The sequence below is a fragment of the Rhipicephalus sanguineus genome, chromosome 4, assembly GCF_013339695.2.
Source record: "Rhipicephalus sanguineus isolate Rsan-2018 chromosome 4, BIME_Rsan_1.4, whole genome shotgun sequence".
In the NCBI taxonomy this organism is placed as follows: domain Eukaryota; kingdom Metazoa; phylum Arthropoda; class Arachnida; order Ixodida; family Ixodidae; genus Rhipicephalus; species Rhipicephalus sanguineus.
In genome coordinates, this window is record NC_051179.1 from 143,564,288 (window position 1) to 143,592,193 (window position 27,906).

At 46.6% G+C, this 27,906-nt stretch overlaps 1 protein-coding gene across 3 annotated transcripts; it reads right to left on the minus strand.

Annotated features, from left to right (window-relative positions):
• Nucleotides 1-291: 291 nt before the first annotated feature.
• On the minus strand, nucleotides 292-27,601 carry LOC119390779 (uncharacterized). 3 transcript variants are annotated; one of them, XM_037658477.1, is made up of 6 exons: nucleotides 27,487-27,601; nucleotides 23,902-23,992; nucleotides 19,803-19,865; nucleotides 5,088-5,147; nucleotides 4,650-4,712; nucleotides 292-546 (listed from the first exon to the last, which is right to left on the minus strand). In XM_037658477.1, the coding sequence occupies exons 1-6, from the start codon at nucleotides 27,531-27,533 to the stop codon at nucleotides 388-390; spliced, it is 483 nt and encodes a 160-aa protein (XP_037514405.1). In that variant the 5' UTR covers nucleotides 27,534-27,601; the 3' UTR covers nucleotides 292-387. The 3 variants fall into 3 exon arrangements, with proteins under 3 accessions (XP_037514405.1, XP_037514407.1, XP_037514406.1); XM_037658479.1 differs by lacking the exon at nucleotides 19,803-19,865; XM_037658478.1 differs by lacking the exon at nucleotides 5,088-5,147.
• Nucleotides 27,602-27,906: the final 305 nt, after the last annotated feature.

The window sequence follows — 27,906 nt, forward strand, 5'->3', positions numbered from 1 at the left end:
GACTACTCACACTCATGAGTGCTCACTCACGTTCACACTTACGTCCACTCACACTCATGAGTACTAACTCATACTCACACTCACAACGTTCAAATGAGCGTGAGTGAGTGTGAGTGAGTGCACTCATGAGTGAGTGTGCCGAGCTATGCCATGGATGATACACCAATATTTTTGCACTCGACACTCATACGAATGCGAAAACAATTCTCTGGGTTGAACTCGTAAGATCGTGCTGCGTAGTTAGTGACCACGCCGGGTCAGTAAAACGTTGTATCAGTAAATAAGCCAGACTGCTATAACACAAAAGAACAAATACATTTATTACTTTTGTGGGTGAATATTAGGCTTCACTTATCGTGATTAGCATGTGTAGTGAGACTCCTCGTGTCACACATTTACGCAGAACTTGTTTCTTTGAATTGCCAGGCATTCGCAATTTTCTGGACAATCTGCGTTTCCATCGCACGGTATAATATAGTCCTTCCTACGACCACTGCGTCCGCGTCTCCTTCCTCTCCTCTCGCCTTTTTCCTCGTAAGCAGCGCCCTAAGTGCAAAACGAGAGAATGCACATGAGTGAAAACACCCGCAAGTTTTCAAAAAAAAGAGAGAAATAGACAAAAGCGTTGTTTCTTATTGTACTACTGGTGTCCGTGAATAAGATACGAAAAGATGTAAAATATTTATACAATCTAGCCGCACGTATAGTACATTCTCTATGTAATATCGTACAACATGCATACTATAGTGAATGGTGAAGCAAGACTGAAGTTAGAGAGAAGATCGAGGCTTCAAGTACTGAATAAATGTTGTTCATGAAAAAAAAAACGGAAACTTCGTTGTAGTCATCGTTTCGACTACTGGACGTGTCTGTCTTTGTCACAGCTGCGGCTGCCTTCTTCGGCAGCGTGTCGACTCTCCCCCGACCTCAAGAGTGAAGAAGGAGAAGAGAAAGCAAATTCGAAAACGACGGATATGAGGCAAACGGCAAGAAGGAGCTCATTCAATAGTGAGGTTGGCGTGAAAAGAAGGGGTGGGGACGGCGCTGTTCTGTTCTAACTTGTAAGGGAGTAATGCACACAAGCGCACAAATATTGTGGGCGGGGTTGCCCAGTATGTGTACCGGGTTTAGTCACCTTGAAAAAGGCAGGGGGGTGGGGTGGGGAGGAGGCATGGCGTTGAACAGTGATTTCGCTGGGGTCCTGCGACCTGTCATCAGGTCGCAGTTGGTGAAGAAGGTGGTGCTGCCCGAGCGAAGTCATGCCCGCTTGTCGGAACGTTGGTTCCAGCGACCTTCTCTGTTCAACGCTATTTTTATACGTATCTCGGCTCGACGGATCAAACGTTCTTGAAAGGCAGAGATCAGACGAATAGATTGCAGTATTCTGTCACAAGGGAAAGAGTCCGGTTGCCAAGATACTCCTCATTTAACTACATTTAAAAATGTCGACCAACTAATCCGACTATTCTGTACCTAGGAATGAGCTAATGTGATCAGGCCCCTACGCGTTTGGCTGTTTTCTACAGTTGCTTCTCCGCCATTACAGATTTCGTTTTTTTTTTCGTGTGTACATACTTGCATATTTCACTTAGATGATGCCGAGCAGGAGGGCCAAAGCAGAAGATGTAAATGTACCTGAGTAATAATTGATTAACATGAGCGTTTGGGCGAGCGGAGCAATTAGCGTATGCTAACTGTCACTTGCTCTACGCGTTACCTGTGCTATAGCAAACGTTGTTGGTTTATGTTACTTCAGAAAGGAGAATAATTTTTAGCACGCATGATGTTGAAGAAAGTGCGAGCAGTGGCAGTGAGAGATAAAGAACACTGACGTATCGCTGGTGCAGCAATAATGAATGCGGAGACCAGGGCCGGCTTTCACTGTGGATGATCTGGATGGCCGTCGTACCGCAATCGACATGAGGCACAGCCGTGCGCCACCATATTATTTCGTTAGCGTTACGAATACAACGACCATACGACGCTGTATGCCATACTCGTCCGTGTTGCAAATGCAGTGTTAACCGGCTCAACCTACACTTTGCGCCACTACTCACAAGTTTAATGACAGCGTAGTGATGCACCTGCTAAATGAGGGCGAAAAAAAGAAAGAGGGGACGGGGCTCCACGACTAGCATTCCTCAAGGGCTCTTCACGATATAACACCTGCTCTGGCGGACGCAAATGTGGCTGCAAACGTGAGCACCGCATACTTGATCAGGCAAAAAAAAAAAGCAAAATATATGGTTTGCCAGGAGAGGCTAAAAATGGTGGAGTGACGGACAGATAGTTAAGGAAAAAGAGCGGCGCGCCCACGCTACTAGAAGCGGCCACTGGGGAGATTTACTGTGCAATGACCACCACGTGCGGCACACAATGCAGCTCGTTCTGCGCTAGGTCGTGGGCGCTGAGCCTGACGTTTGTAGTTATTGAAAGATGATTCCAGTGATGGAGTGGCCAGTGACATGCAGGCATGACTGCGAGAATAACAGCGCTATCGAAGAGCGACCGCGGAAATTCCTACGCTGCAGTGCACTGCTTCGTTAGGGTGTACGGAATGCCATCATTTTTAAAGAGCTGTGTCCGCAAAGGTAGTAGCGAACCCTGGTTCCCTTAAACCATTTAATGACGGCGCTATCGGCAACTATAGAGTTAATGTTTGTACCGTTAGCAAGGTTATTTTTACTAGAATCAATATTGTTAATTGATTATCAAAGATGGCCGACCACTTGTACGTGAACGTGTCGTGAAACCTTCTCGTAGATGAAGCGTACATTGCCATTTTCAGTGTTGCGGGACGTAAACGTGACATGCATTCATGACAGCGTGCCTGGCACCAGAGTTCGAATAAACTATACCGGCATGAGTCACTATTATTTGCCAGCTGCAGCCGACAAATTCCAACAATGCCCTCCAATGTACGCTCGTACTCGTCATTGTACATGTCTTGCTCGTGCGTTGATTGCAAACTTCTTCAGACGCTAGAGTGGTTCGAAAAGCGCTACGCGTGCCTTCCGCAGGCGTTTCACGTTGAGAGTTATTCCGCTTAGGTAGGGTGAGTGACAACCCCTAAAAAGTCAGGAAATTCTTCAGACACAGACAGCCAGCGTAGAAATAAATGACAGGTGTCTGTGCTTCAACAAACCTGCTTGTGCCCTCGGGTTCCCGGTGCACTGTGCACTTACAATGCTCGCTATCTGCTCTAGTAACAATGCGGTAAAGTATTACATGTTTACAGGCGCGTCCACGTCTGTGTAGAGCGCGCACGCAGCCGGCTTTGCTCTGTGTGCGGACTCTGACGTGGTGTGCCCAGGAGCATGCGAGCCTAATAGGCATGGCATTTGCGCACCTTGCTTTAAACTGGAGATGATCTCTCTAAGCGCCTTTGCTTTGCCGGCTATATATATATATATATATATATATATATATATATATATATATATATATATATATATATATATATATATATATATATATATATATATATATATATATATATATATATATATATAATATATATATATATATATATATATATATATATATATATATATATATATATATATATATATATATATATATATATATATATATATATATTGGTCATTCGATACCAAGTGTCCCAGGCGTGGCGCCCGCACATCGCAGATTTTGATGATAAAATTTGTGCCTTTTTCCTGCGCCACATAGAGTATTGTGGCAAAACATTCTTGCTCGAAAAAAATTTTTACCGTCATGGAGCCCCCTGAAAGTTCGCTTGTATTTGTTCAACTGCGCCTAATGGAAGAATGTGTGTAAAATCTATTTTTGTGTGTTGAGCTTCGAAACCACGCTTGCGCTATGCCAGAGGTTCTGTTTAGTTGTCCTATTCATTAATTCCGAAAATTATGTGTTTCACAACCAGCTACGTACCTTCAAAACGTACAAAAATTTACAATGTTCGTCATTTTTCTTGAGCTATATGGAACTCTCCCTAAGCAATCTTAATAATAGTATGATTCTCAGGAAAGTGTATTTTAGCACAAAAATGTTTAGGGGTAAAATAGACTTCAAATCTCCCTGAAAGAAATTGTGAAATTAGAGAAAATATGCGGTTTCTCGCATGGTTGACCGTATTTTTCATACTGATGCGGTCTAAGTAAAAATGCGCGTCGTGCGGCGTTTGATAGAATACTTCATCGTTAAGTAATGAACAAAGTCTAACGAAACCGTTTTTCGTTTTAAGGAAGAATATAAGTTTTCAATTTGGCCCTGCGATCGCGCCCTGCATTTCATTTTGTTGCCACTTCGCAGCTGACACTCGTCACAGGCCGCGGCCAGATGCGAGATGTATGTCAGTGGCATGTGAGTGGTCGAAAGCCTTGTCGCGTTGATGTCAGGGCGACGAGAATTAATGAATTCGAGTTACAAAGTGAGCTTGCTTGGCGGGCCCAGTGGGAAGTATGGACGCCCGAGAGCAGCCTATGGCGTCGTTGGCACAATGTGCTAGAGGGCCGTCTGTACAACACGTATACCGAGAGAAACAAGTGTATACAATGTGCGTTACTTCTTTCAGTATGTGTATGCTAATATATATATATATATATATATATATATATATATATATATATATATATGTGTGTGTGTGTGTGTGTATTAAGTATACTTACATCCTTGGTCCAAGGAACAAGAGGCATGACGTTAACAATCCGAGAGGATGCACCGCTATCTTTCTGTAATATAAAAACACTTATATTGGTACCAGCTGAGTCTGCGTAAGTACGTATGCAGAGTATGAATCCGAAATTGGAAAATCACAATCGGAACTGCGAAGGTTATAGGCATTTATCAAGGATATTTTTTAGAGGGAGTGCCAACGCCGTGAAAGGAGGTGGATGATTTTTTTTCCCACATGGCCTCCCTCAGTACAATATGGCTGTAGTTTTTATGGAATCGAAATGTTGGCGCGCCACTTATAACGGAGCACTTTTTCTAAGCAATAGAAGACATTGTCCACTGCGCCACCGCGTGGGGTAGGAAATATATAAAGGCTGGCCCGCTTTCTCGATATAAATAAATAAATAAATAAATATATTAAGTATGCTTACGTCTTTCCTCAAAAGAACATGAGGCAGGCCAACACTCCCAGAGGATACCCCCGCACCTTTCTGTAATATAAAAACACTTAAATTGTTTGCAGCTGCGTCTGCGCAAGTACGTATGCAGAGCATGAATCCGAAATATAAAATCACAGTCGGAATTGCGGAGGTTATAAGCATTTATCAAAAATATTTTTTGCAAGGAGTTGACTCCTGATATGTCAAAAGGACTGACTGATGGGCTAGTTGGTAGTGCAGAATTCTGAACAATAGCGCAAAGGCGCACACGTGTGGCGACAGATCCCGTCTTGATCTGTCACCGTCCGTGTGCTTCAGTGCGCGACCGTTCAGAATTATCCTGATATGTGACGTGGGAAAACTACCGTATGCTTATGAGGCACGCCGTTATGCCGGAATCAGCATTAATTACGACAGATATGGTTCGTGAACTGCCACCGAAATCGAAGGGCACGGTAGCTCGCGCATTTCGCCGAAATCGAAATGCGGCCGCCGTGGCCGAGAACCGAACCCAGGTGCTCGGACTTACCAGCCGGACACTTCACTCGGCTCGGTTAGCACTGCGTGTATCTATAGAGAAACGTAAGATTGAAACTGGCATATTGTGAAAAAAATCATAGATCCAACCAAGAGAATTATTCAAGATATGCGTAGCGGTATGACCAGTCCGCTGCTCTTTTGTGCACCTCTCGTAGAGGGAGTGATGTTGACTTCTTTGTATGGTTTAAAATTAAGAATATGAAAAGAAGGAGAATGACGAATGACAGTCAAATGAAGGAGGAAGCGCTTCAAACGTAAAAACAGGTAAATGAAAAGGGACTTGTCTAACCCTACATGAAAGATGGCAAGATACCTAGGCAGACACACAGAGAAAGAACTTGAATGAGGTCCTCAGAAGCGCCGCCTAGAGGGAAGCGCCACGGTCCGCTCCCACGTATAGGTAAGGCAATGCCAAGCGTCACCGCCGCATCGTGGGCTCTCTGGAGGGCCCGGAAATCTGGGAGACGCTTGGAACTGTTGATGGCAGAGCTCCACTCCTCGATCACTTGACTGGTCACACGCAGCGAGGGCCACCGCCATAGCATGTGGTCTATAAGCTGCTAACCGACAAACAGTCCGGGAAGGTAGTATCGAACGCGTGCGGAGAAAAAAATTGGCCGCGTATCTGCGTGCTTCGCTGCAAATGTCGTCTAAAGACGATAGAAGAGGCGCTGCGTGAGATATGGACGCCATCTGGCAATACGTCGGGAAACATGAGTGCTGTGTTGCGGGCTGGTAGTCCCGGCGCAGCGGCAGGCGAAGACCGGCGGTGACCAACGCGACCGGTGGGGACGCCGGCCAGCCCGACCACGCTGTTTGGCGCGATGCGCCGATGGAGAAGAAACGTCCGCACTCAACCAGTACTCTCCACAAACTCTCTTACTTACACGTCGCCTGGGTAAAACAGGAATGCCAGAGCGGCCCCCCCTGTCATTCGTACAATGCAATACTGAACCGAAACCGAAACACAACATGAGCTTGTGCAGAGGGCACGGAGGAAGACAAGTTTCAGCGCAATCACATTTTCAGCGCACCTTAAGAAACTAGGGTTGTAACATTGTAGGGCGAGTAGGGCCAGAAGGACCGTCACGACGAAAACCTGCCTCCTCAGTCGTATTCGCCTGGAACGTTGGTGTGGCTTCGCGTTCCCTCCTCCGCTCCTGGCCTTTCCACAAGGCTACTGCCTAAGTACGAAGGCCCCTACTGCGTCCTACGGCAAGCATCCCCAGTTAACTATATGATTGAGCCTGTTCAATCATCTACGGACCGCCGTCGTCGCGGCCGCGAGACTGTTCACGTCGATCGACTGAAGCCGCATTATGACCCACAAGTTGTACCTATTCCTTAGGTCGCCAGGATGGCTCCTTTTCCGCGGGGGAGTGATTTGTAACATGGTAGGGCGCAGACAAGAACGCCTGCGAAAGAAGAAGACGAAGACGGTTGTTGTTGGCGCTCGCGCTTGCTCGGCTTGGACCACTGATCGCTTCAGCTGTGGCAATCTTTTAATAAACGCGTTACTGTCTCAACGTTAAACGCATACCATCAAGGTCTTTAAAATTGCGTATCTATGTATTATCTATTAAAGGAACACACCACCTAATACTTACCTAATGATGTTACGCCTCAGATATGCGTAATATTTACTTTTTGACCGACAACGTTCACAAGGATGAACAGCCGTACCAGTTCAAGATGGGTGGGCGGTAAGCAAGTGGTTCAACTTTGGCCGGTTGGCTGAATCGGGTGACGTGCCGACAAACAGAAAGACAGAAAGACAGACCAAAATTTCTGAAGTTCCCCAAGAAAGACTATCGTCTTTAATAATGCTGAGGAAAGCTGAACGGGGATATGACCTAGTGTGCAGCATTCGGCGTGTGAATGCCCGAGGACTGGAGAGTTTACCGTGCGGGAGCGGAGAAGCCCGCCTGCCCATTTGATAGTGCTTGGCGACTTCATTAAAAGTTAAAAAACTAAAATGTCGTTAAATTCTTCGTACCCATCTTGCAGACCAGCGTTCACCGCGGCGCGGAGGGTTAGAGCACGCGCCCGACAGGGAGCAGTATCATTGAGGTTGGCAAGGAAATCTATAGTTGAGAATCGAGGTGTGCCGGAAACCGAGTAATGGTGTGCGGGGAACTCGTGATTTCAAAAACGTTGACATCGAGATGCCAGAACACAGGCGGCGGCGCTCACCCGTCTTCTTGCCGGAAACTTTTGAGGTTTCGACGGAAATGGAGACAGAAGTATAGGCCCTAACCGCCGAATCTAGTGTCTGTGTAGATTTGCTATCTTTCTTTCTTTCTTAGTTTATTTAGAACAACACTGAATTGTCCAAGGGGACACGGCTAAAGGCAAACATTGCCTGACTAAAGGCAAACAGTACCACCCATACAGCAGCAGCAGAAAGACGACATTTTTGAACATAAATGCATACATGAAAATCAATCCTTACACTTGTTTACACAGATGAAATGCACAATTTATCAAAATCAAAGGCAATAATCGAAAAGAAAAAAAAAACTTCAGTGTTGTCAGTTTCACAGGTACTTAGCACTAAAAGGTAGAAACCCATATATAACAGATAGTGCACGTGTAACACTCGAGCAAAGAATGAACTATCGTTCAGGAGGTCGACATTTTTAGAGTATCCTTTTCTCAGTGTTGTTAAATGCCTTTGGAGCAGGCCCGTAGGCAGGGGGGGGGGGGGAGCCCCCCCCCCTTGCAATATTTATGATACATGGTGTTTTACAGAAAATAAATAATGAAAATAGGCGTTTTTCTTAAATAGTCAAGGCTTTCAGCAAGTGCCCCCTCCCCCTGAAAAAAATTCCTGGCTAATATTCAAAGATAGAGAATACTGTTTTCTAAAAGGCAAAGAACCGCAGGTGGATTTGTGTCGACAATTTTCAGCGCTGCGACATGAAGGGCGCACAGTGTATCACGTAGTCTCTAAAGTCACTGGAACGGGAAAAGTACCACGAAGTGATAGCCGCCGCCATAGTTGGTCCAGTAAGGCTAAAACTGCGGCGGCGTGGTGTTGATTATACGTGCAATAACCCATGTTTTGCGAATGGCATGTGCTTTTGCAACACTGAACGAAGCATATCTTTGTTCTTTAACTCATTAGGCAACAAAAAGCTGCCGTTTTCACATGCCTACGCATGCACGCAAGCGTACTAACGCGATGAAAAGAATGCGATCGGCGCGGCATTTACACGTGTCTCTTTCAGCATTTATTTTTTAGCGCTTGTAACATACGTGTTAATAAACACGCAATAGAGACGAGCATGATAGAGTCAAGGATCATTCTAACGCAGGTGCGAGCGCGATGAAAACAAATCCGAGCAACGGAGCGCGCAGGCGCCGCGCTGTTTTATTTCTTTCGACTGGTTCGGTGCATGCTAGAATGCGAGACGTGCAAGCGTACGGAAAGGTATAGAACTACATGCATCCATACAGCGAACGCACAGTGAACCATCTGAGATTTATCTTACGCCAATTCACCCAAAAGTTACGCACATACCGATGCTTTTAGAGCCGAATTTCGGTTTCTTCCGTATATAGATTTTCTTTAGCAGCCCCTCACTGTTTTCTTTTAAGGCAAACCTTTAGGGACACATACTACATCGGGACAGCTTTTTGGTGAAGCTAATAAAACATTACTGAAGCCGGCACCCAAAACAACATACACACCGCTTGACATTCAAGAAACGAGGTCGAAATTCGCTTTCAGGAGCTTTGAGAAGAGGTATGCGACACACGTCTACTTATATAGAACACAACATAGACTTGAGTGTGCGCAAAGAATTCGCAGCTCGGTATATGCTGTGTTGCAGAAATATGAATACGAGCTACAATAGCATGCACGTAAAAAAAAAACAACGATCAAAATGACCCCAATGGAAAGTGATTGCAGTGGAAATGTTGCGGCAGTAAGTTTCCACTGCGCACTGATTTCTATCCGCGATCCCAAAGGCGTCAATTTTAGCGGAAACACAATAAGAGCTGCCCGTCAATGTCACTGTGCATGAACCTTCTCCGGCTACCATGAGAAACACGCTGCACTAGTGAAGGGGCGACGCAAACGTTCTCCGAAAGAACATTTACGAATACTCAACAAAACCGTTGCGTGACAAAGGCGGGTATCATTCGTGCGAAAAAATAAAGTGTTCTCACTCCGTATTCTGTGCGGCCAGACAGCCCGTCGCTTGGCGTATTTATTCCCCCTCGCAATAAGACGGGGTATTTTGCCCGATTCTTGTCGGTTGCTGCATTCAAAAGCGCAGCAGCCTGGCATTATCCGATGTTTTAACAGGTTTATTAATATACAGGGTGTTTCAGCTAAAAAGCACCAAGTGATAAAAAAATTAAGCATAGGCGCTACGCCCCTGAAATTAGCTCCCTCTCTCTCTGTCCTCTATCCGACTCCTGTATCCCCACCCCTGTGCAGGGTAGCAAACCGGTCGCTCGCACCAGGTTAACCTCCCTGCCTCTTCCTTTTCATCTATTTCTCTCTCTCTCTCTTTTTTTCAATCCGCCAAGCTCAGTAATTAACAAAGATTGCTTAATGAACTTTTTAAATAATAACTCTAGAGAACAATTTTCAATACAAAAGTTGTAGCGCTTGTTCAGAAACATCGAATTTTTTAATCTACGCTAAGATAATTCCCCTGCTTCATTTTTTTCCGGCCTTTCTTTAAAGTGTGCGAATTTAAAAAAAATACCACATGACTGCCGCCAAACGCGCGGCGCTTTCAGTGCCCTCAAATGTAAGTTGAACGAATTATCAAAGGCTGCTTCGTGCACGAAGATCGGTGTAACAGGTTATCGGTGACTGCGGTGGACGTTAAGCGACAAAAATGAGCATATCGTTTCAACAACAACAAATAAGCATTTTTCAACAAAAAAGCAGCAGCCACGGAGCAAATGCTACAGAGACCGTACGTAGCATTTGATGTAGGGTAGGCATTTTTTTTTCGCACCAATGAAGAAACACATTGGAAGGGGCGAGGGTGACAGCATGGTGCAGGACCGAGATAAAAGATGCACTCACACGTGACGGCCGCTCTTTCGTAGATCTTTTTTTTTTAATGGTACGCCTCTATCATCATTTAGCGTCCATCGCAGTCACCGGCAGCCTGCTCAATCGACCTTCTCGCGCGGAGCAGCTTTTGATAATTCGTTCAGCTTACATTTGAGGGCACTAAAAGCGCCGCGCGTTAGGCAGCAGTCACGTGCTATTTTTTATAATTCGCGCGCTCTAAAGAAAGGCCGGAAAAATATTAAGCAGGGGAATTATCTTAACATAGATTAAAAATTCGATGTTTCTGAACAAGCGCTACAACTTTTGTAGTGAAAACCTTTCTGTAGAGTTACTATTTAAAAAGTTCATTAAGCAATTTTTGTTAATTACTGAGCTTGGCGGATTGGAAAAAAATATTCTGACGTGCTCTATATGGCTCAGAACAATACTGCGCTAGTTGCAGACGCGTAGCGCCTATGCTTAATTTTTTAATACTTGGTGCTTTTTAGCTGAAGCACCTTGTATATATATACATGTATATATATATATATATATATATATATATATATATATATATATATATATATATGTATATATCGGTAATTCCATGCCAAGTGTCCCAGGCGTGGCGTTCTCACATCGCAGACTTTGCTGATAAAATTTGTGCCTTTTTCCTGTGCCACATAGAGTATAGTGGCAAAACATTTTGCCTCGAAAAAAATTTTTACGATCATGGAGCCCCCTGAAAGTTCACTTGTATTTGTTCAACTGTGCCTAATGGAAAAATGTGTATAAAATCTATTTTTGTGTGTTGAGCTTCGAAACCACGCTTGTGCTACGGCAGAGGTTCTTTTTAGTTGTCCTATTCATTAATTCCGAAATTTATGTGTTTCAGAACCAGCTACGTACCTTCAAAACCTACAAAAATTTACAAAGTTCTTCATTTTTCTTGAGCTATATGGAACTCTTCCTAAGCAATCTTAATAATAGTATGATTCTCAGGAAAGTGTATTTTAGTACAAAAATGTTTAGGGGTAAAATAGACTTCAAATCTGCCTGAAAAAAATTGTGACGTTATAGAAAATATGCGATTTCTCGCATGGTTGACCGTATTTTTCATACTGATGCGGTCTAAGTAAAAATGCTCGTCATGCGGCGTTTGATAGAAGACTTCATCGTTAAGTAATAAGCAAAGTCTAACGAAACCGTTTTTCGTTTTAAGGAAGAATATAATTTTTCAATTTGGCCCTCCGATCGCGCCCTGCGTTTCATTTTGTTGCCACTTCGCAGCTCACACTCGTCACAGGCAGCGGCCAGATGCGAGATGTATGTCAGTGGGTTGTGAGTGGTCGAAAGTCTTGTCGCGTTGATGTCAGCGCGACGAGTAATGAATTCGAGTTACAATGTGAGCTTGCTTGGCGGGCCCAATGGGAAGTATGGACGCCCGAGAGCAGCCTATGGCGTCGTTGGCACAATGTGCTAGAGGGCCGTCTGCACAACACGTATACCCAGAGAAACAAGTGTATACAATGTGCGTTACTTCTTTCAGTATGTGTAGGCTAATATATATAATATATATATATATATATATATATATATATATATATATATACTATATATATATATATATGAAGGAAGGAAGATTGGTTTTAAGGGCTCGTTTTCTCTTTGTTAGACACAATATTAATGAGATGTTATGAAGATTATTACACATAACATCTCCTATACTTTCCTTGGCATTATAGTCTGTTAGTTCTCATTAATATTGTGTCTAACAAAGAAAAACGAGCCCTTAAAAGCCATCTTCTTTCCTTCATTCATAGCAAGGGTCTCGTTCTGGCAGACATGATGCCTTCAGGTAGTATGCGTGGGATTATTGGTCAGCTGCCAGCTCGTCAAAAGATCACGTGCTACGTGACGCCAAAAAGGCAGAAAAAGAGTGTTCCACACTCGCCGCCATGGCTGCGATCGGCGCTGACTAACACTCCTAGTTTTAAATGTACATATATACCCTATAAAGTGGACGGGGGGATGACCGCCGCCGTAGCTCAGTGGCAGAGCATCGGACGCGTTATTCGAAGGTCGCAGGTTCGGTCCTTGCCGGCGGCAAGTTATCTTTTCGTCCACTTCACTTTCTTCACATTAATATGCCAATTATTACACATAACATCTGCTATACTTTCCTTGGCATCATTGTCTGTTAGTTCTCATTAATATATATATATATATATATATATATATATATATATATATATATATATATATATATATATATATATATATATATATATATATGGGTCATTCCATGCCAAATCACCCAGCGTTAAAGGGGTACTGACACAAAATTTCGCGGCCGAGATCGCCTGCTGGATCGATTCCCGTGTACGTGCGTGTACCATCTGCAAAATATCGGCAGCGAATAAAGCTTGGAAGGTATTTTATATGAATTTTGAAGTTCGCGAGTGCGATCCAGCATTATAGGCCGCACCTAGTGCATTGACACCCTCGGAGGTGACCCGAGGTGACCCCCCTACTTCCCCTACGTAACCGTTGCAGCCGGTACAAGTTACGATGACGTCGTAGCCGCCATTTCTGTTTTGACGCGCTTCCCGACGAATCGCTCCTCGCCAGCGGGTCAAACATGAAGTGATTCGCCACGTCGAAAATTCCTTCGATCCCCGCCGCAAGAAAATCGTCGCCATCAGACGACGATGAGCCCGACGACGACAGACCGCGCGGAAATGCGTCACTGTTCTGTGTGCTCACGTGACCGAGCGTTTCATTCGCTAGGTGGTGATAGTTGCACCCGGCGGCTTGCCGTTTTTGGAGCTCTGTCAAACCGAAACTGAGGCTGTGTCGGTAATGAGGAGCTTGTAATTAATTATCTGTCGCGCGCTGCAGCAAACGATGTGCCGTGTTATGACTAACAGGCCCCCAGCAACACATTGCAGCAAAAAAACGCGGGGCGAAAATTTTTGTGTCAGGACTCCTTTAAGTATGGCTGAAAAAATTGCCAGGCTTTTCTTGAAGTTCAAAACTCGTTCTGCTCGTTTATTTCTCTTGCCAAAAATTTTCCCGCCTATTTGTGAGAGAGTGTAGTTTTGCGCCGACTGAGCTAAAGGGCATCAAACAACATTTTTTTTTGAAAGGACGTTTATGGAATGCACTCGATAAAATGGTATTTCCGGCAAGCTAATGAAGTGATGTAACTGTAAAAATAATGACTTATTTATGTATATCGATTCTTCGAGGGCTTTTCGCACGAGCAAAATTGAATAAAGTTGCAAAGTTTGATATTTTTTTTCAGGAACAAGGCAAACTCAAAGGGTAGGAATTAATTATATACTGGAAGCCTGTTCGACATACTACAAAAGAAAAATAATTTAGTCGCTGAAGGTGTAGCAAATCGTCTGAAAAAAAATTGCGAATTTCACTTTTTTGAGAAAAGCTCTGTATTCATCATCAAAAAACTTGCCTTGGTGGTCGGACTAAAAATATGCACGATACTTCATTTGAAAGCTCATTGTAGTAGCTGAACGTAGACAAAGTTACAAAAGGGTATTATTTTTTTAACTTGAGAAATAATTTTTTGAAATTTTGTATCTCCACCAGCTTTTCGCCGACGTAACTCAAGCGGCATGAAGCGCTCGCAAAGGCAATCTTCAGCCCATGCCCACTGACCTGGGATGCAGACGTCAAACATGGTGCTGTCTATAAAGTAATGCAAAAGGAAATGGGTTGCTTATATATCTATATATATATTGTTAAGGTGTTTAATAGACAGCACTCAACGACAATGAGTAATGGCGACAGTCACGGCAAGGCACGAACTCCCTGCGCGAGCGGCGTTCTTTCTTCAAGCAACCAAAGAGGATGACCCACTAGAAGGCGCTGGAGAGGGTAACCCATTACCATGTCCCAAGGCTTCTCTACAATTACCCCGGGTACGAAAAGGGAGCCGTCCGGCGACCTAACAGCTCGTCACGATGAGTGGGTCATAGTAGGCCTTGAGGCGCTCCACGTTGACAATGTCGCGCCCTCGACGGCGCATGTCCGAAGCTGGTTCGATGGGTTCGATCAAGTAGTTGACCGGGGATGTGCGCTCGACGACCCGGTATGGGCCTTCGTATTTCGGCAGCAGTTTTGAAGAAAGGCCACTTGCAGTGGTAGGGACCGAGAGCCATACGAGCGCTCCAGGAAGGAACGTGGGTTCAGAAGTGGTGGTGCCATCGCGAATGCTCTTCTGCAGCTCTTGTTCCTGCGTCGTAAATGTCTTGGCAAGCTCGCGACACTCTTCAGCGAGCCTGGCTGTGTCAGAAATAGGCGCACACTCAGATGAATCCGGCTTGTATGGAAGTATCGTGTCGATGGTGTGCGACGGGTGCCTTCCGTACAGTAAGAAGAACGGTGAAAAACCAGTAGTGCTCTGAGGGGCGGTGTTATAGGCGTAGGTGACGAAGGGCCGAATGGCATCCCAATTGGTGTGATCGGCGGCGACGTACATTGACAGCATGTCGCCGAGCGTGCGGTTAAAGCGTTCGGTTAGGCCATTCGTCTGCGGGTGGTAAGCAGTAGTTTTGCGGTGAACAGCATGGCACTCTTTCAGAATGGCTTCCACGACTTCCGATAAGAAGACACGGCCTCGGTCGCTGAGAAGCTCTTGGGGTGGACCGTGACGCAGTATGAATCGGTGTAGTAGGAAGGAGGCAACATCGCGCGCTGTAGCCGCTGGGAGGGCGGCGGTTTCGGCGTATCGCGTTAGATGGTCAACAGCGACGATGGCCCAGCGGTTACCAGCCGAACTCAGAGGAAGTGGTCCATACAAATCGATGCCCACGCGCCCAAACGGACGGTTAGGGCAAGGTAATGGTTGTAGACCTGCTGGCGACACGTGCGTTGCAGGTTTTCGGCTTTGGCAATCGAGGCAGGAGCGAACGAACTTCTGCACGTAGCGGTACATCCCACGCCAGAAGTATCGTTGTCGAATGCGGTGGTAAGTTTTGGAAACCCCAGAGTGCGCGCATTGCGGGTCGGAGTGGAAGGCCTCGCATATATCAGAACGCAGACTGCGGGGTATCACTAGTAGCCACTGGCGGCCGTCGGCGTTGTAATTGCGTCGGTGCAGGAGGTCGTCACGAACGGCGAAATGGTGGGCTTGACGACGCAACGCGCGAGTGGATGGTGTTGCCGTCGGATCAGTGAGCAAGGCGATCAGCGAGGTGATCCATTTATCCTTGCGCTGTTCGGTAGCGATGGTGTGAACGCTGATCGAAGCAACAGCTATGTGAGATACTGAGCAGGGGGCATTGTCGTCAGGCAAGGGAGAGCGCGAGAGAGCGTCGGCGTCAGCATGCTGGCGTCCGTTGCGGTACAGCACGCGGATGTCGTAGTCCTGCAGGCGAAGTGCCCAGCGGGCGAGACGGCCTGAGGGATCCTTCAATGACGACAGCCAGCATAGTGCATGATGGTCGGTGACGACATCAAATGGGCGACCATACAAATAAGGTCGAAACTTTGTAAGGGCCCATATGATCGCCAGGCACTCTTTTTCCGTGACTGAGTAATTGGTCTCGGCTCTGGTAAGCGTACGGCTTGCGTATGCCACGACATATTCGGGGAACCCTGGTTTGCGTTGCGCAAGGACAGCGCCGAGGCCTACACCGCTGGCATCCGTGTGTACCTCCGTTGGGGCCGTAGGGTCGTAGTGGCGTAGTATGGGAGGAGACGTCAACAAACGACGGAGCTTTGCGAACGCGTCGTCACACTGGGATGACCACGAATTTAGGGGTCCGTTACTTCCAAGGAGCTTCGTCAGCGGCGATATGATGGCGGCAAAGTTTCGTATGAAGCGTCGAAAGTATGAACACAGTCCGACGAAACTGCGCAGTTCTTTGACGGACGTAGGTTTGGGAAATTCGGCCACGGCCCGAAGCTTGGCCGGATCGGGAAGGATTCCGTCTTTGGACACGACGTAGCCGAGGATTGTCAGCTGCCGTGCCGCAAATCGGCACTTCTTCAGATTCAGTTGGAGGCCGGCGTTGCTCAAACGTGTCAAAACATGCCGCAGACGTTGGAGATGCGTGGAGAAGTCCGGAGCGAAGACGACAACGTCGTCCAGGTAACACAGGCACGTGTGCCATTTCAAGTTACGCAGAACGGTGTCCATCATGCGCTCGAAGGTCGCGGGCGCATTACACAGACCGAACGGCATGACGTTGAACTCGTACAAGCCGTCGGGCGTGACAAAGGCTGTCTTTGGTCGAGCGTCATCAGCCATGGGTACTTGCCAGTACCCCGAGCGCAAATCGAGAGATGAAAAGAATTCTGCTCCTTGGAGGCTGTCAATCGCGTCGTCGATTCGCGGCAGTGGATAAACATCCTTGCGGGTGACCTTGTTGAGCCGTCGGTAGTCCACACAGAACCGCACAGAACCGTCATTCTTCGTAACGAGAACAACAGGAGACGCCCATGGGCTGTCGGAGGGCCGAATTACATCGCGTCGAAGCATATCGTCCACTTGCTCGTTAATTACCCGGCGTTCTGTGGGAGACACGCGATATGGACGTTGCCGCAGTGGTGGTTGGGCGCCAGTGTCGATGCGATGCGTAACAGCGGACGTGCGGCCGAGGGAAGTTTGCCCGACATCGAAAGAATGACGAAATTCATCCAACAAGCACAGAAGCTGCGAACGCTGGACCGACGTAAGGTTGTCAGCAATGGAGGGACCAAATACATCAGTAGGTGACGAATCAGACGTGGAAACAGCACTGATGGTGCGGGAACTGGTACAGTGCGAGTCATCGGGTGCGTCCAGAACTTGTGCGTCTTCAACGGGTTCCACTTTGCCGAGACATTCCCCTCGAACCAACGTAACAATGCACGGGGATGGGTTGGTAACAAAAATAGTGGTGCTGCCCTGAGTGACTCGCACGGTCGCAAAAGGTACCAGCAACCCTTTCCTAGTGCAGACGCGGGCAGATGGCGAAAGGAGTGCAGTGGTGTCGGAGAGACCGGCGCAGTAGACCGACACAGCCGTTGACGAGTTTGGAGGCACTTTCGTATCGTCCTGGACGAGGATCTTGCTCATTGCCGATGGACTGTTTGTCGGCGTCAAATGTGAGAACGGTGAGAGTTCGATTTCGGCTGGTGCGCAACGAATTACGGCGTCGTGGCGGGAGAGGAAATCCCATCCCAAGATGACGTCGTGAGAGCATGCCGCAATTATGATGAACTCGACGTCGTACAGAACGTCCTGAATGACGACGCGAGCAGTGCATACTGCTGTGGGATGAATACTCTGGGAGCTCGCGGTACGAAGGGACATCCCAGAAAGTGGCGTCATCACTTTTCGAAGTAAGCGGCAAAGTTTTGCGTCCATAACAGATACAGCGGCTCCAGTATCGATAAGGGCCGATGCGCGAACACCGTCCACAAGCACGTCGATTACATTCGATGGACTTCGCTGAGGGCTTTCACAGTTCGATAGCGTCGCAGCCCTTGCCTCCTGGACTGCGACGACTAGTTTTCCTGCTCTCGTGCGACCGAACGAGGCCGCATGGGTGACAGTGACCGACGTCGGGGAGACGGAGAGCGGCGAGTAGCTGGAGGTGGGCGTGACGTCGGCGACATAGGTGGAGGTGGGTCGTAGAATGTACGGCTTGACTGGCTGGTGACAGGTGACGCGACTCGAGGCGGCTGCACGCGTTGACAATAACGTGCCACGTGACCGGCGTAACCGCAAGCAAAGCAGATGGGCCGGTTGTCGGGGGTGCGCCATCGGTTCGCCGGGGTAGGTCCCGCCCATGTCGCAGTACGTGATTGACGAGTCGGCTGCTGAAATGACTGCATAGTGGGCAGCAGTCGGGGCCGAGGGATAGCGTCAGCATATGTAGCCGGCACACCCGCCTCAAAGAACGGAGGTCTAGCGGCGGCTTCGGCGTAACTCATTGGGGCAGCCGCAGGAATTACTTGGGGCGTCCTGGCGACAACTTGAGCGTAACTCTGAGGCGCAGGAGCCGGAGGTTGCGGGTGGTACTCAGGCATGACCTCCGCAATTTCCTGCTCAATCGCTCGGCGGAGAGGAGGAAGAAGGGTGGTCGACGACTGTTGAACGTGCGGCGGGTGGGCAAAGGCGAGGAGGGAGATCTGGCGTGCAATTTCCTCGCGCACGAATGACTTGACTTCTGCCAGCAACGCGGCCTGGTCAGATATTGCCGCCAAGCCAGCAAGCTCTGCGTCGCGTGATGGGGAGCGACGGGTCATCGAACGCTGCCGGCGGAGCTCCTCGTAGCTCTGGCACAGCGTTATGACCTCGGCCACTGTGCCAGGGTTTTTGGCGAGCAGCATGGTGAAGGCATCGTCGTCAATGCCTTTCATTACGTTCCGGATCTTGTCAGACTCAGACATGGTTCCGTTGGCCTTCTTACACAAGTCGAGGACGTCTTCGATATAACTTGTGAACGATTCACCGGCCTGCTGAGATCGCTCACGTAAGCGCTGTTCGGCTTGCAGCTTACGAACTGCTGGGCGGCCAAAAACGCTGATGACGGCGGTCTTGAAATCGGCCCAAGTCGCAAAATCGGACGCGTGGTTGTTGTACCACAAGCTTGCTACGCCCGCGAGGTAGAACACCAAGTTGCTTAACTTGCCTTCTTCGTCCCATTTGTTGGGGATGCTGACGCGCTCGTAAATTGCGAGCCAGTCCTCCACGTCGGTGCTATCGGCGCCAGTGAAGATAGGTGGGTCTCGTATACGGGGGACACCGGGACATGTGCTCGTTGCGAGAGGAGGCGTTTGCTGGGCGGCGTCTTGAGGCATGGTAGATGGCAAGGTACGGGATCGGAGCTCCAGGGGCATTGAATGGGAGCAGAGCACTCTCCACCAAATTGTTAAGGTGTTTAATAGACAGCACTCAACGACAATGAGTAATGGCGACAGTCACGGCAAGGCACGAACTCCCTGCGCGAGCGGCGTTCTTTCTTCAAGCAACCAAAGAGGATGACCCACTAGAAGGCGCTGGAGAGGGTAACCCATTACCATGTCCCAAGGCTTCTCTACAATATATATATATATATATATATATATTTAAGCAACCCCATATATATATATATATATATATATATATATATATAAAGTATACTTACATCCTTGGTCCAAAAAACACGAGGCATGACGTTAACAATCCCAGAGGATGCACCGCTATCTTTCTGTAATATAAAAACACTTATATTGGTACCAGCTGAGTCTGCGTAAGTACGTATGCAGAGTATGAATCGGAAATTGAAAATCACAGTCGGAATTGCGAAGGTTATAGGCATTTATCAAGGATATTTTTAGAGGGAGTGACAGCGCTGTAAAAGGAGGTGGATGATTTTTTCCCACATGGCCTCCCTCAGTACAATATGGCTGTAATTTTTACGGAATCGAAATGCTGGCGCGCCACTTATAAGAGAGCACTTTTTCTAAGCAATAGAAGACATTGTCCACTGCGCCCCCCACGTCGAGCAGGAGATATATAAAGGCTGGCCCGCTTTCTCCATATAAATATATATATATATATATATATATATATATATATATATATATATATATATATATATATATATATATATATATATATATATATATATATTGCCACGTGCGTTTATCATCACTTTTGCTGCATTCGGTTTTCGCCAATAAAGACTGTCAGCAACGCTCAGCGCAAAGCGCGCCTCATTGTTCGAGAAGCTTCGCGATTATTGTAGATCGTTTTGTTAAGATTGCGCGCAAGACGCGAACACTCGAGCTTATTCTAGAGCGTGCGCGACAGCCAGCGATAAGGCTGGAATATTCGACGGCACATGTATAAATGCCGACAGGCTTCACCGCTTGTCAGTTTTATCGGAGACCGACGCCTTGTTCGCAACTATCAGTGTACAGTGTGTATTGGTGTAGTTTGAGTTTTCATTTCCCGGCGACAAGTTCGGCCAAATAAATAGTTTCATCTTGGACACGTCGACTGCTGTCTTCATCGACGTCACGACCACGTGACAGCTGGTGGAGGTGCTGTTTATCCATGTTCCGGACGCCCCTGTCAGGACGTGAACCCAGCTCACACCGCTGAGAAGACATCGAAGCCAACTACGACTAGCGAGCTAGCCGTAGGCAACAAAGTCTACCACCGGAGTACGGGCCTCTACCCGACAAGACCAGGAAGACCCCGACCATGACCACCACATCAGCGACGGCGAGAGGACCCATGGCGCCTGCACCTGTGCTGCTACATCAACCAAGGGAGCCACCTTCCACGGGTCACCACTCGAAGACCCGGAAAGTTGGCTTGAAAGGTACGACCGCGTCGCTCTTTTCAATAACTGGACTGATCCCGAGAAGCTACGGCACGTGCACTTCTCCTTGGAAGACGCCGCTCGAACATGGCTCGAGAGCCGAGAGGCCACGCTCACAACCTGGGACCTTTTTTCGCCGCTTTCCTGAACACTTTCCCGAGCGTCGTCCGGAAGGAAAGAGCCGAAATTCTGCTACAGACTCTTGTACAGCTGCCGAACGAGAACATCGTCATGTACACCGAAGAAATAGTCCACCTTTTTCGTCATGCTGACCCCGCTATGTCCGATGACCAAATGATCCGCTTCCTAATGCGAGGAGTCAAGCAGGAACTGTTTGCTTATTGATGACCAAGCGTCAAACTTCCGCTGTCACGGTGATACAGTAAATTTAGTGTACGCCCTTCTCAAGCAATAAAAACAATCGCCCTCTAAAACACCGTGCTTGGGCGGCCGCGACAAACGATCGAGGCGAATGAGCGGAACCATTCATGGCGCAAAATGACCGCGTGGCAGAAAAAAAACAAATCGCGCGCTCGCGAGGAGGATGGAGCGGGGAGCGCGCGGCGGTGAACAGAAAACGTACGCGGTACTTTGCCCGTTCCAGTGGCGTTAGTATTTCCAGATCTCTTGCTCGCCACCTGAGGGTGATGGTCACTGTGTGACCTCAGCAAGCAGGAATGCACATCACTTGGCGCATTTTCTCCATGTAACGTCACTAAGTCATCATCAGGACTGATACCATCAGCGGACGGCTGAGGTTTTTCAGTTTCCTGTAATAGAAATAAATTTTTTCAACGACTAGATGTGTCCACTGCGTGACATCAGCAGGTAGCATCGCACAGCACTTGGCGCACTGTCGCCATGTACAGTGAGTAAGCTTACGTCTGCTTCCTTGTTATCGTATGCACTGATAACATCAGTCCTGACATTTTGAGTTTCCTCTAATGTCAATACATTTTCAGAATGACCAGATGTGTTCGAATATTTGAGTATAAGTGTCGACAGTGCGAATTGAAAATGAACAGCATAGAAAGATGCAAATACGACCGTGGTAATGCACCATATTACGCCAAAGACTAGCGCTTTATGACCACATTGTTAAATAGAAGCCCCAATTTGAATGTTCTGCAGTACAGTTCTTTATAAGCTGCACCTTACTTAGTACCCCTTCATCATGAACGCGTAACTTTGTAAAACCTTGTGTGACATGATACGCATGACGTGCTCCATAGCGCAATTTATCAATACCGTTGCGCAATAGTTCATCAGGTGTGTATTATGGGACGCTCGTATCCCATTGTCGAAGATACTGGACGTAATACGCTTCCATAACAGTGAGTTGCATACTGCAGAAGTGACCTATGGAAAGCGTCTTTCCGTCAGACAACCATAAAAGCCACATATATCGTGCCCTTTTTCTTCTACGTCATCGCCACATGCACAGTATTTTGTGCGTGCGCGCTGTCAACCTGACATAGGGGTGTAGCGAGCGACCAGATTTAGAAAAAAGACGCAAGGATGCAAAATGACCTTTACTGTGTTGTTGCAGGAAGACGCCCAAAATATGCTCTTCTTGCTTAGCGTTTCGAGCGCTAGTAGGAATATGTTACGTGGTAGCGTTTTAGAAATTGACTCATGTTCGCTCTTTACAGGTACGAATTACATAGTAACGCTTTACCACGAATGCGCTGCAATATGGTCAGCCGTATGTTCATGCCCATTAGAGGATTAAGGCCTGTCCCAATTAGTAGCGGCGTATACGGACCACAACAGCCAAGATCCGGAGTGATAACCCATCTAACCCACAGGCCTAACTAGTCCTTTGAGGGACGGTCATACTACCTATATTCCACACTACATTCGCGCGACGTACGTTCCTGGTGACGAAAAATATCGTGGTCCACTTGCGGTACGCACCCCCCCCCCCCATGTAACGCGTTTTAAGAGACGCAACCAATGAAACCAACAGAACAACAAAGTGAAGGAAGACGTAGTGGCAAATTAGCACTTGTAGTCAGTGGCGTAGCCAGGGGGGGGGGGCACACTGGGCCGTGCTCCCTACCCCCCAAATTTTTTTTCCCATGGGATACAGAGCCCAAAATGACACTCGACCCCACTTATCTGCATAGACCCAATGCCGGATCAAGGAGGTGCAGCCCCCCCCCCCCCCACCGAAAAACATTTGAGCTCAACTGAAAGGAACTGAAGTGAACGGACAAGCGCCATTTTCGTCGGTGGAATCCAAACCCACAGCCTAGTGGGTTCGGATACAGGTTCGGGCGAGAATGCACACGGCTTAGATATAGTGTTGCGTAGAAAATAAGAAAATAGGTGAGAATCGTCCAGGATTGCGGTTGCTGGTCGTTTCCGCCAAAAAAGTTCTGTTTTCAGTAAAAGTGGCTTAAAAGTTGAGGAAGGTAAGCTGTTGTTGATCTAGTTGCGGGGACGTGCATAAACTGTCTCTCCACTTTGTATTGCTTTTCTTGATAAATTATTGCGTACTTAGTGGAACTTCTGCGGCCTCTTTCATCGAACATCCTTGTCCGTCTACTTTCTTTAACGTCGCGAGTGCCACTGAAGCTGAAGTGGTGCCGCTAACTAGCTCGAACTTTGTGGTGAGTGAGAATTAATTTCTGGTCGGTTGTCGCAATGCTGTCGGACCACTAGCAACAGGAGCTTTTTAATACGTCCAAGAAAATGCCCTCTCCACCCGTGCACGCACGTGTGGAGAAAGCGACGGCGTAACAATTGACGGTGTAACTATTACGCCAACAAGCTTAAACGTCACTGCTATAGTTACAAGCGTTAGTAAATTTAGGTCTATATGTTTGTTTTCGTGTTGAATTTAGGACTATATATTTGTTGACGTGTTGACAAGAGAAATTTGTCAAAATTTATTTTGGTGAGCACTCACCGACTTTTTTCGTTCACCGTTGCGGTAGCCCTTGGTGCAATACGTGTAGTTTCCAAACAATCCTTCGAATCTGCCTTCGCAGCAGTTCCATCTAGAATGAATATATTGCTTTTTATTGCAATATTTCCGCTAAGTGATGCACGTGGTGTGGAGTTATATTTTTCTCTGTAAAATGCGCACGCAACACAGCGAGCACACTTAATTTATTACAAAAAAATGACCCTAATGCTCTGCCTCACTTCGTTGTTTAGCTCTAGATTAATCGTTGACAGTGGATAATGAATAATATACAAAAAAGTCGTTTCGTGTTTTTTTTTTTGTCTTCGCAGTTGCCTTTCGGTATACTTTTACAGAGAAACTAAATTTGGAGCCACCACGAGGAATAGGACGTATGAATGAAAGTGACTGTGTTAGCAATTCAAGGTTTACAGATTAAACTATATACTCACGGCCTGCAGTGCACCCTGTACATCTATCGGCGCAAACGCACGGTCTTGAGAGGACATTGATAAGTGAACAAGTGCGCTTGCCCGTTTTATGCGTAGCCCGTGCGTAATTTATCGCATGTAAGTTTCCAGCCATGCACCAAGCAGCTCTGTACCAAACAGCTTCGGCGTCTAAGAAAAGTCGCAGTCATGGTGGTCGATGCTGTACTGCCTGCCAGCCGTATGGGTCGATGAGCAGACACACGCTTTGGGCGAAGGAAACCGATAAATGATGCCCCGTGCGCTACCTGAAGGCGCCAAGCTCTCAGAGCTAACATTCTTACTCGGAGGTTGAATTGTTTGTTGTCGATTTTCATTCTGGCTATTGTACACTGTCTGCATTTAATCTAGCTGTTTATGTTAGCATATGCTTTACTGGGTCGTTGTGGTGTGTTAACGCCATGTCATAGAAAAAAAATTCTGTTCCTGGGTTTCTATGTGATGGTAAGAAATTTTAGGTTTCTAAATCAGCTCAACATAAGTTACCCTCACTACTAAGCATCATATATGACTCGCATTTCATTCGGGGCAGAGACAGGATATCATTGCTTGGCATTCACCACGATGTTATACTTAAAGTCGTTAACCATGTGACCCATATTGAAAAGGTGGCATCATTCGGCATTTGTGCACTGCCAGCAGAACGCTCACGTTTTTTCCACCAGACCCTTTACATCGTATTGATAAATTCTCACACCAGGTGTGGTTTGAATCAATGGGGAATCCTTATCCGAGTCGACTTTCACCTTTTCAGCATTAACATGATCGAGCTTCATGAATAATTCTTCACTGTTCTAGTGAAGACGGCGCACCTGTCGTTTATTGGAAGAATATATTGCTTTTTAGGAACGAGTGTCCCTTCAAAGGGACTGTCTACCGTCCTTCACCGCTTTTCTCTTTTGTACCGCAATAAAAAGCGTACTGTCTGAAGTGTCCAACCTTGCAAGGGTTTCTCTGGAAAGTGAGCAGAAAATTTTAAAACAGAATTTTTCGATCTGCGTGGGGTTTTCTTCCATTGGTGTGAAGCATGCCCACAACACCGGTTGGTGGACGCGACGACGACTGTAGTGCCGGTAAAAATTAAAACCGAAAGCACAAGTGATTTCTTTAAGATTACTTCATTTTCGCTGAACACTAATGCAATGAATGTAACGGTCGTTTTCAGCAAGCTAGCGGTTAAAAGAAGCCTTATTATACAATTACAGAACACTTGTTTTGCTGTAATCGCAGTCTATACGTTTATTTTAGCACTGCTGCCGCAATCCAAGCCAAGTTCATTGTTCAAAAAGAGACGATAAATGCACGCCTTCGCAGCGCAGCGCCTGTGAGACATCCTAACAACAATACAGCGGCACGGTACGACCAGCGCACAGAGCGGCATGACATAGCGCATGAGTTGAAGCAGACGAAGTCAAAGACGGCGGCGAAAGCAGCGCCACCGGGCGCCTTTTTAGGTGCGTGAGAAAAAAAAAAGCAGAAAATTACTCTCTGACGCAACCAATAGCTAACCCAAGTGCGTAAAATGCAATTTCCAGTTATACATGTTTGTTTTTCAGCAAAATGACTCTACCTGCGAGGATTTCTTGTCCTACCAGTATATTGACCACATCGCTGTTGGGTGACGCTAGCGGTCATCCTTTCACGATTTTCAACATCAAATTAAAAATATAATTCCTTTTTTGCCGCCCAAGTGACGAATGACTTTCTCATTTGCACCACAATCAGAAAAACTTTTCTGAGTGGTAGACAGTCCCTTTGATGGAATCATGCTGTATAGAATAGCAATCTAGCTTTCCTGTAACGTCCCTGATCCTGTGGTTTTAGTAAATACCTTTCGTAGCAGGTTCGCTGTTAAAAGTAACGTTTTGTCTCTTAAGGGTTCTACTAATTACGATAAGTAGTCTTCATCCTTCTGTGCGGTTACATTAAGGGATCAGTCACTCATGACTCTGTGAGTCCATGTGTTCTCAATTTAACCAAGAAGTAAAAATAATTACTTGTTAAACCTGTGGAATTCGTGCTGCTGTGGCTCTACTAGATCTATTTTTCTAGTAAAAGGCCCAGTATATGAATAAACTGGATGAAGTTCCTCAAGTATACACGCGAATCGAGTAATACGAGCATAATATAATATACCCTAAAATCCAGAACAAGCGCCTTCCTCCCCCTGCGATGAAAGATAATTGGACAAGATTTGGAGCGGGGGGCCCTTGCTTGGTCGCGGGCCAAAATTCAAAGTGACGGCGGAATAGCCTCTAAGAAGAATGCACACCTGAGCTTCAAATCAAATGCTTTATGGAATGCGCATGTATTTAGTGTTTTTACTGAACCGTGTGAAATTTCATGTGTTATAACAAGGCGTGAAGGCGTTCCTCAAGTGCACCGACAAATTGTGACAACTCAGAATGGGACCACGAGGCACCAGAGTGTAAGAACACTTAGAAATTGTGCACATCTCTAAAGACTCTCAAAACTTGGGTTCCCAGGAACCGCTGCTGCAGGACTCTGTAGCTGAGAGTAGGTAGGAAAAAAATGACAGGGGGGGGAGGGGGGCGCTTGCTATGTCATTGGCGAATATTTCATATCTCACGAAAAGGGATGGGGGCGCTTGCTCGGGCAGGGCCGCTTGCTCGGGATTTTATGGTAGTTTAACAAAAGAAACAGTAACAGCTAGCGGTGAAAATATACTGCGAAAATGTACGGAAAAGAAAATGTGCGGAAAGGGCTAACACAAACAGTTGTAAAACAAGAAGAACAGATGATAAAAAAATGGTACGAATGATAGACATGCGGCAATTACTACAGTAAAGCACTGCTCGTAATTTCGCGATCCGAAATGGCTTATTCGCTACACGTTCAAGAATGTCAACCTTCCTGGGTTATTGCAAACTCCGGATGCTGTGACTGTAAATATTATGTGCTATTTGAGGCTTCGGAACCGTATGCAACAACATATGTCTGGTTTGCTCGCTGTTCGCGACCAGTTTAGGAAGCGGTAAGCGCACGATGAACTACTTACAGGGAACCAGAATTTTTCATTTGTTCTTTTACATGCGAGACGTCGTAGAAAACTTCATTATGAATAGTTAAGCATACTCACAGTATGACTATAAGGACAACATGAGCCAACAACAGCAAGCCTCTCATTTTAGTCGAAGTCTTCAGTGGTGAAGAGGCCTTAAGAATCGGGTAATGTTACGTGACAGAGCAGCTGGTTGAACCTCCTTATATACTTCCTACGACTCAGGCTCACGGCTGCGGTAACGTGCAATTATTGAAGATGGATGACAGTTTCTTCGAATATCGTTCGACACATCTACTGCTTATCTACGTATGCGCAATCATCAATATTGATTGCATGAAGACCGGAAAGTACTAGTGCCTTTGAAAAACAAATAATAACATAGAAACCATGCCACGATGATTCTTATTCTCATTGGCAGTGACATTGATGAAGTGTTTCTCTAAATGCTCATCCACCCCATATTTGACTCAGCAAGTACATGACATTTGGTGAGCA

Coding starts and splice junctions, on each gene's coding strand:
- LOC119390779 (XM_037658477.1), bottom strand. CDS start 27,533: ATGAGAGGCTTGCTGTTGTTGGCTCATGTTGTCCTTATAGTCATACT. Junction 19,866..23,901: donor ACGGTGAACGAAAAAAGTCG/GTGAGTGCTCAC, acceptor TTTATATTACAG/AAAGATAGCGGTGCATCCTC. Junction 4,713..5,087: donor ATGTTCTTTTGAGGAAAGAC/GTAAGCATACTT, acceptor TTTATATTACAG/AAAGATAGCGGTGCATCCTC.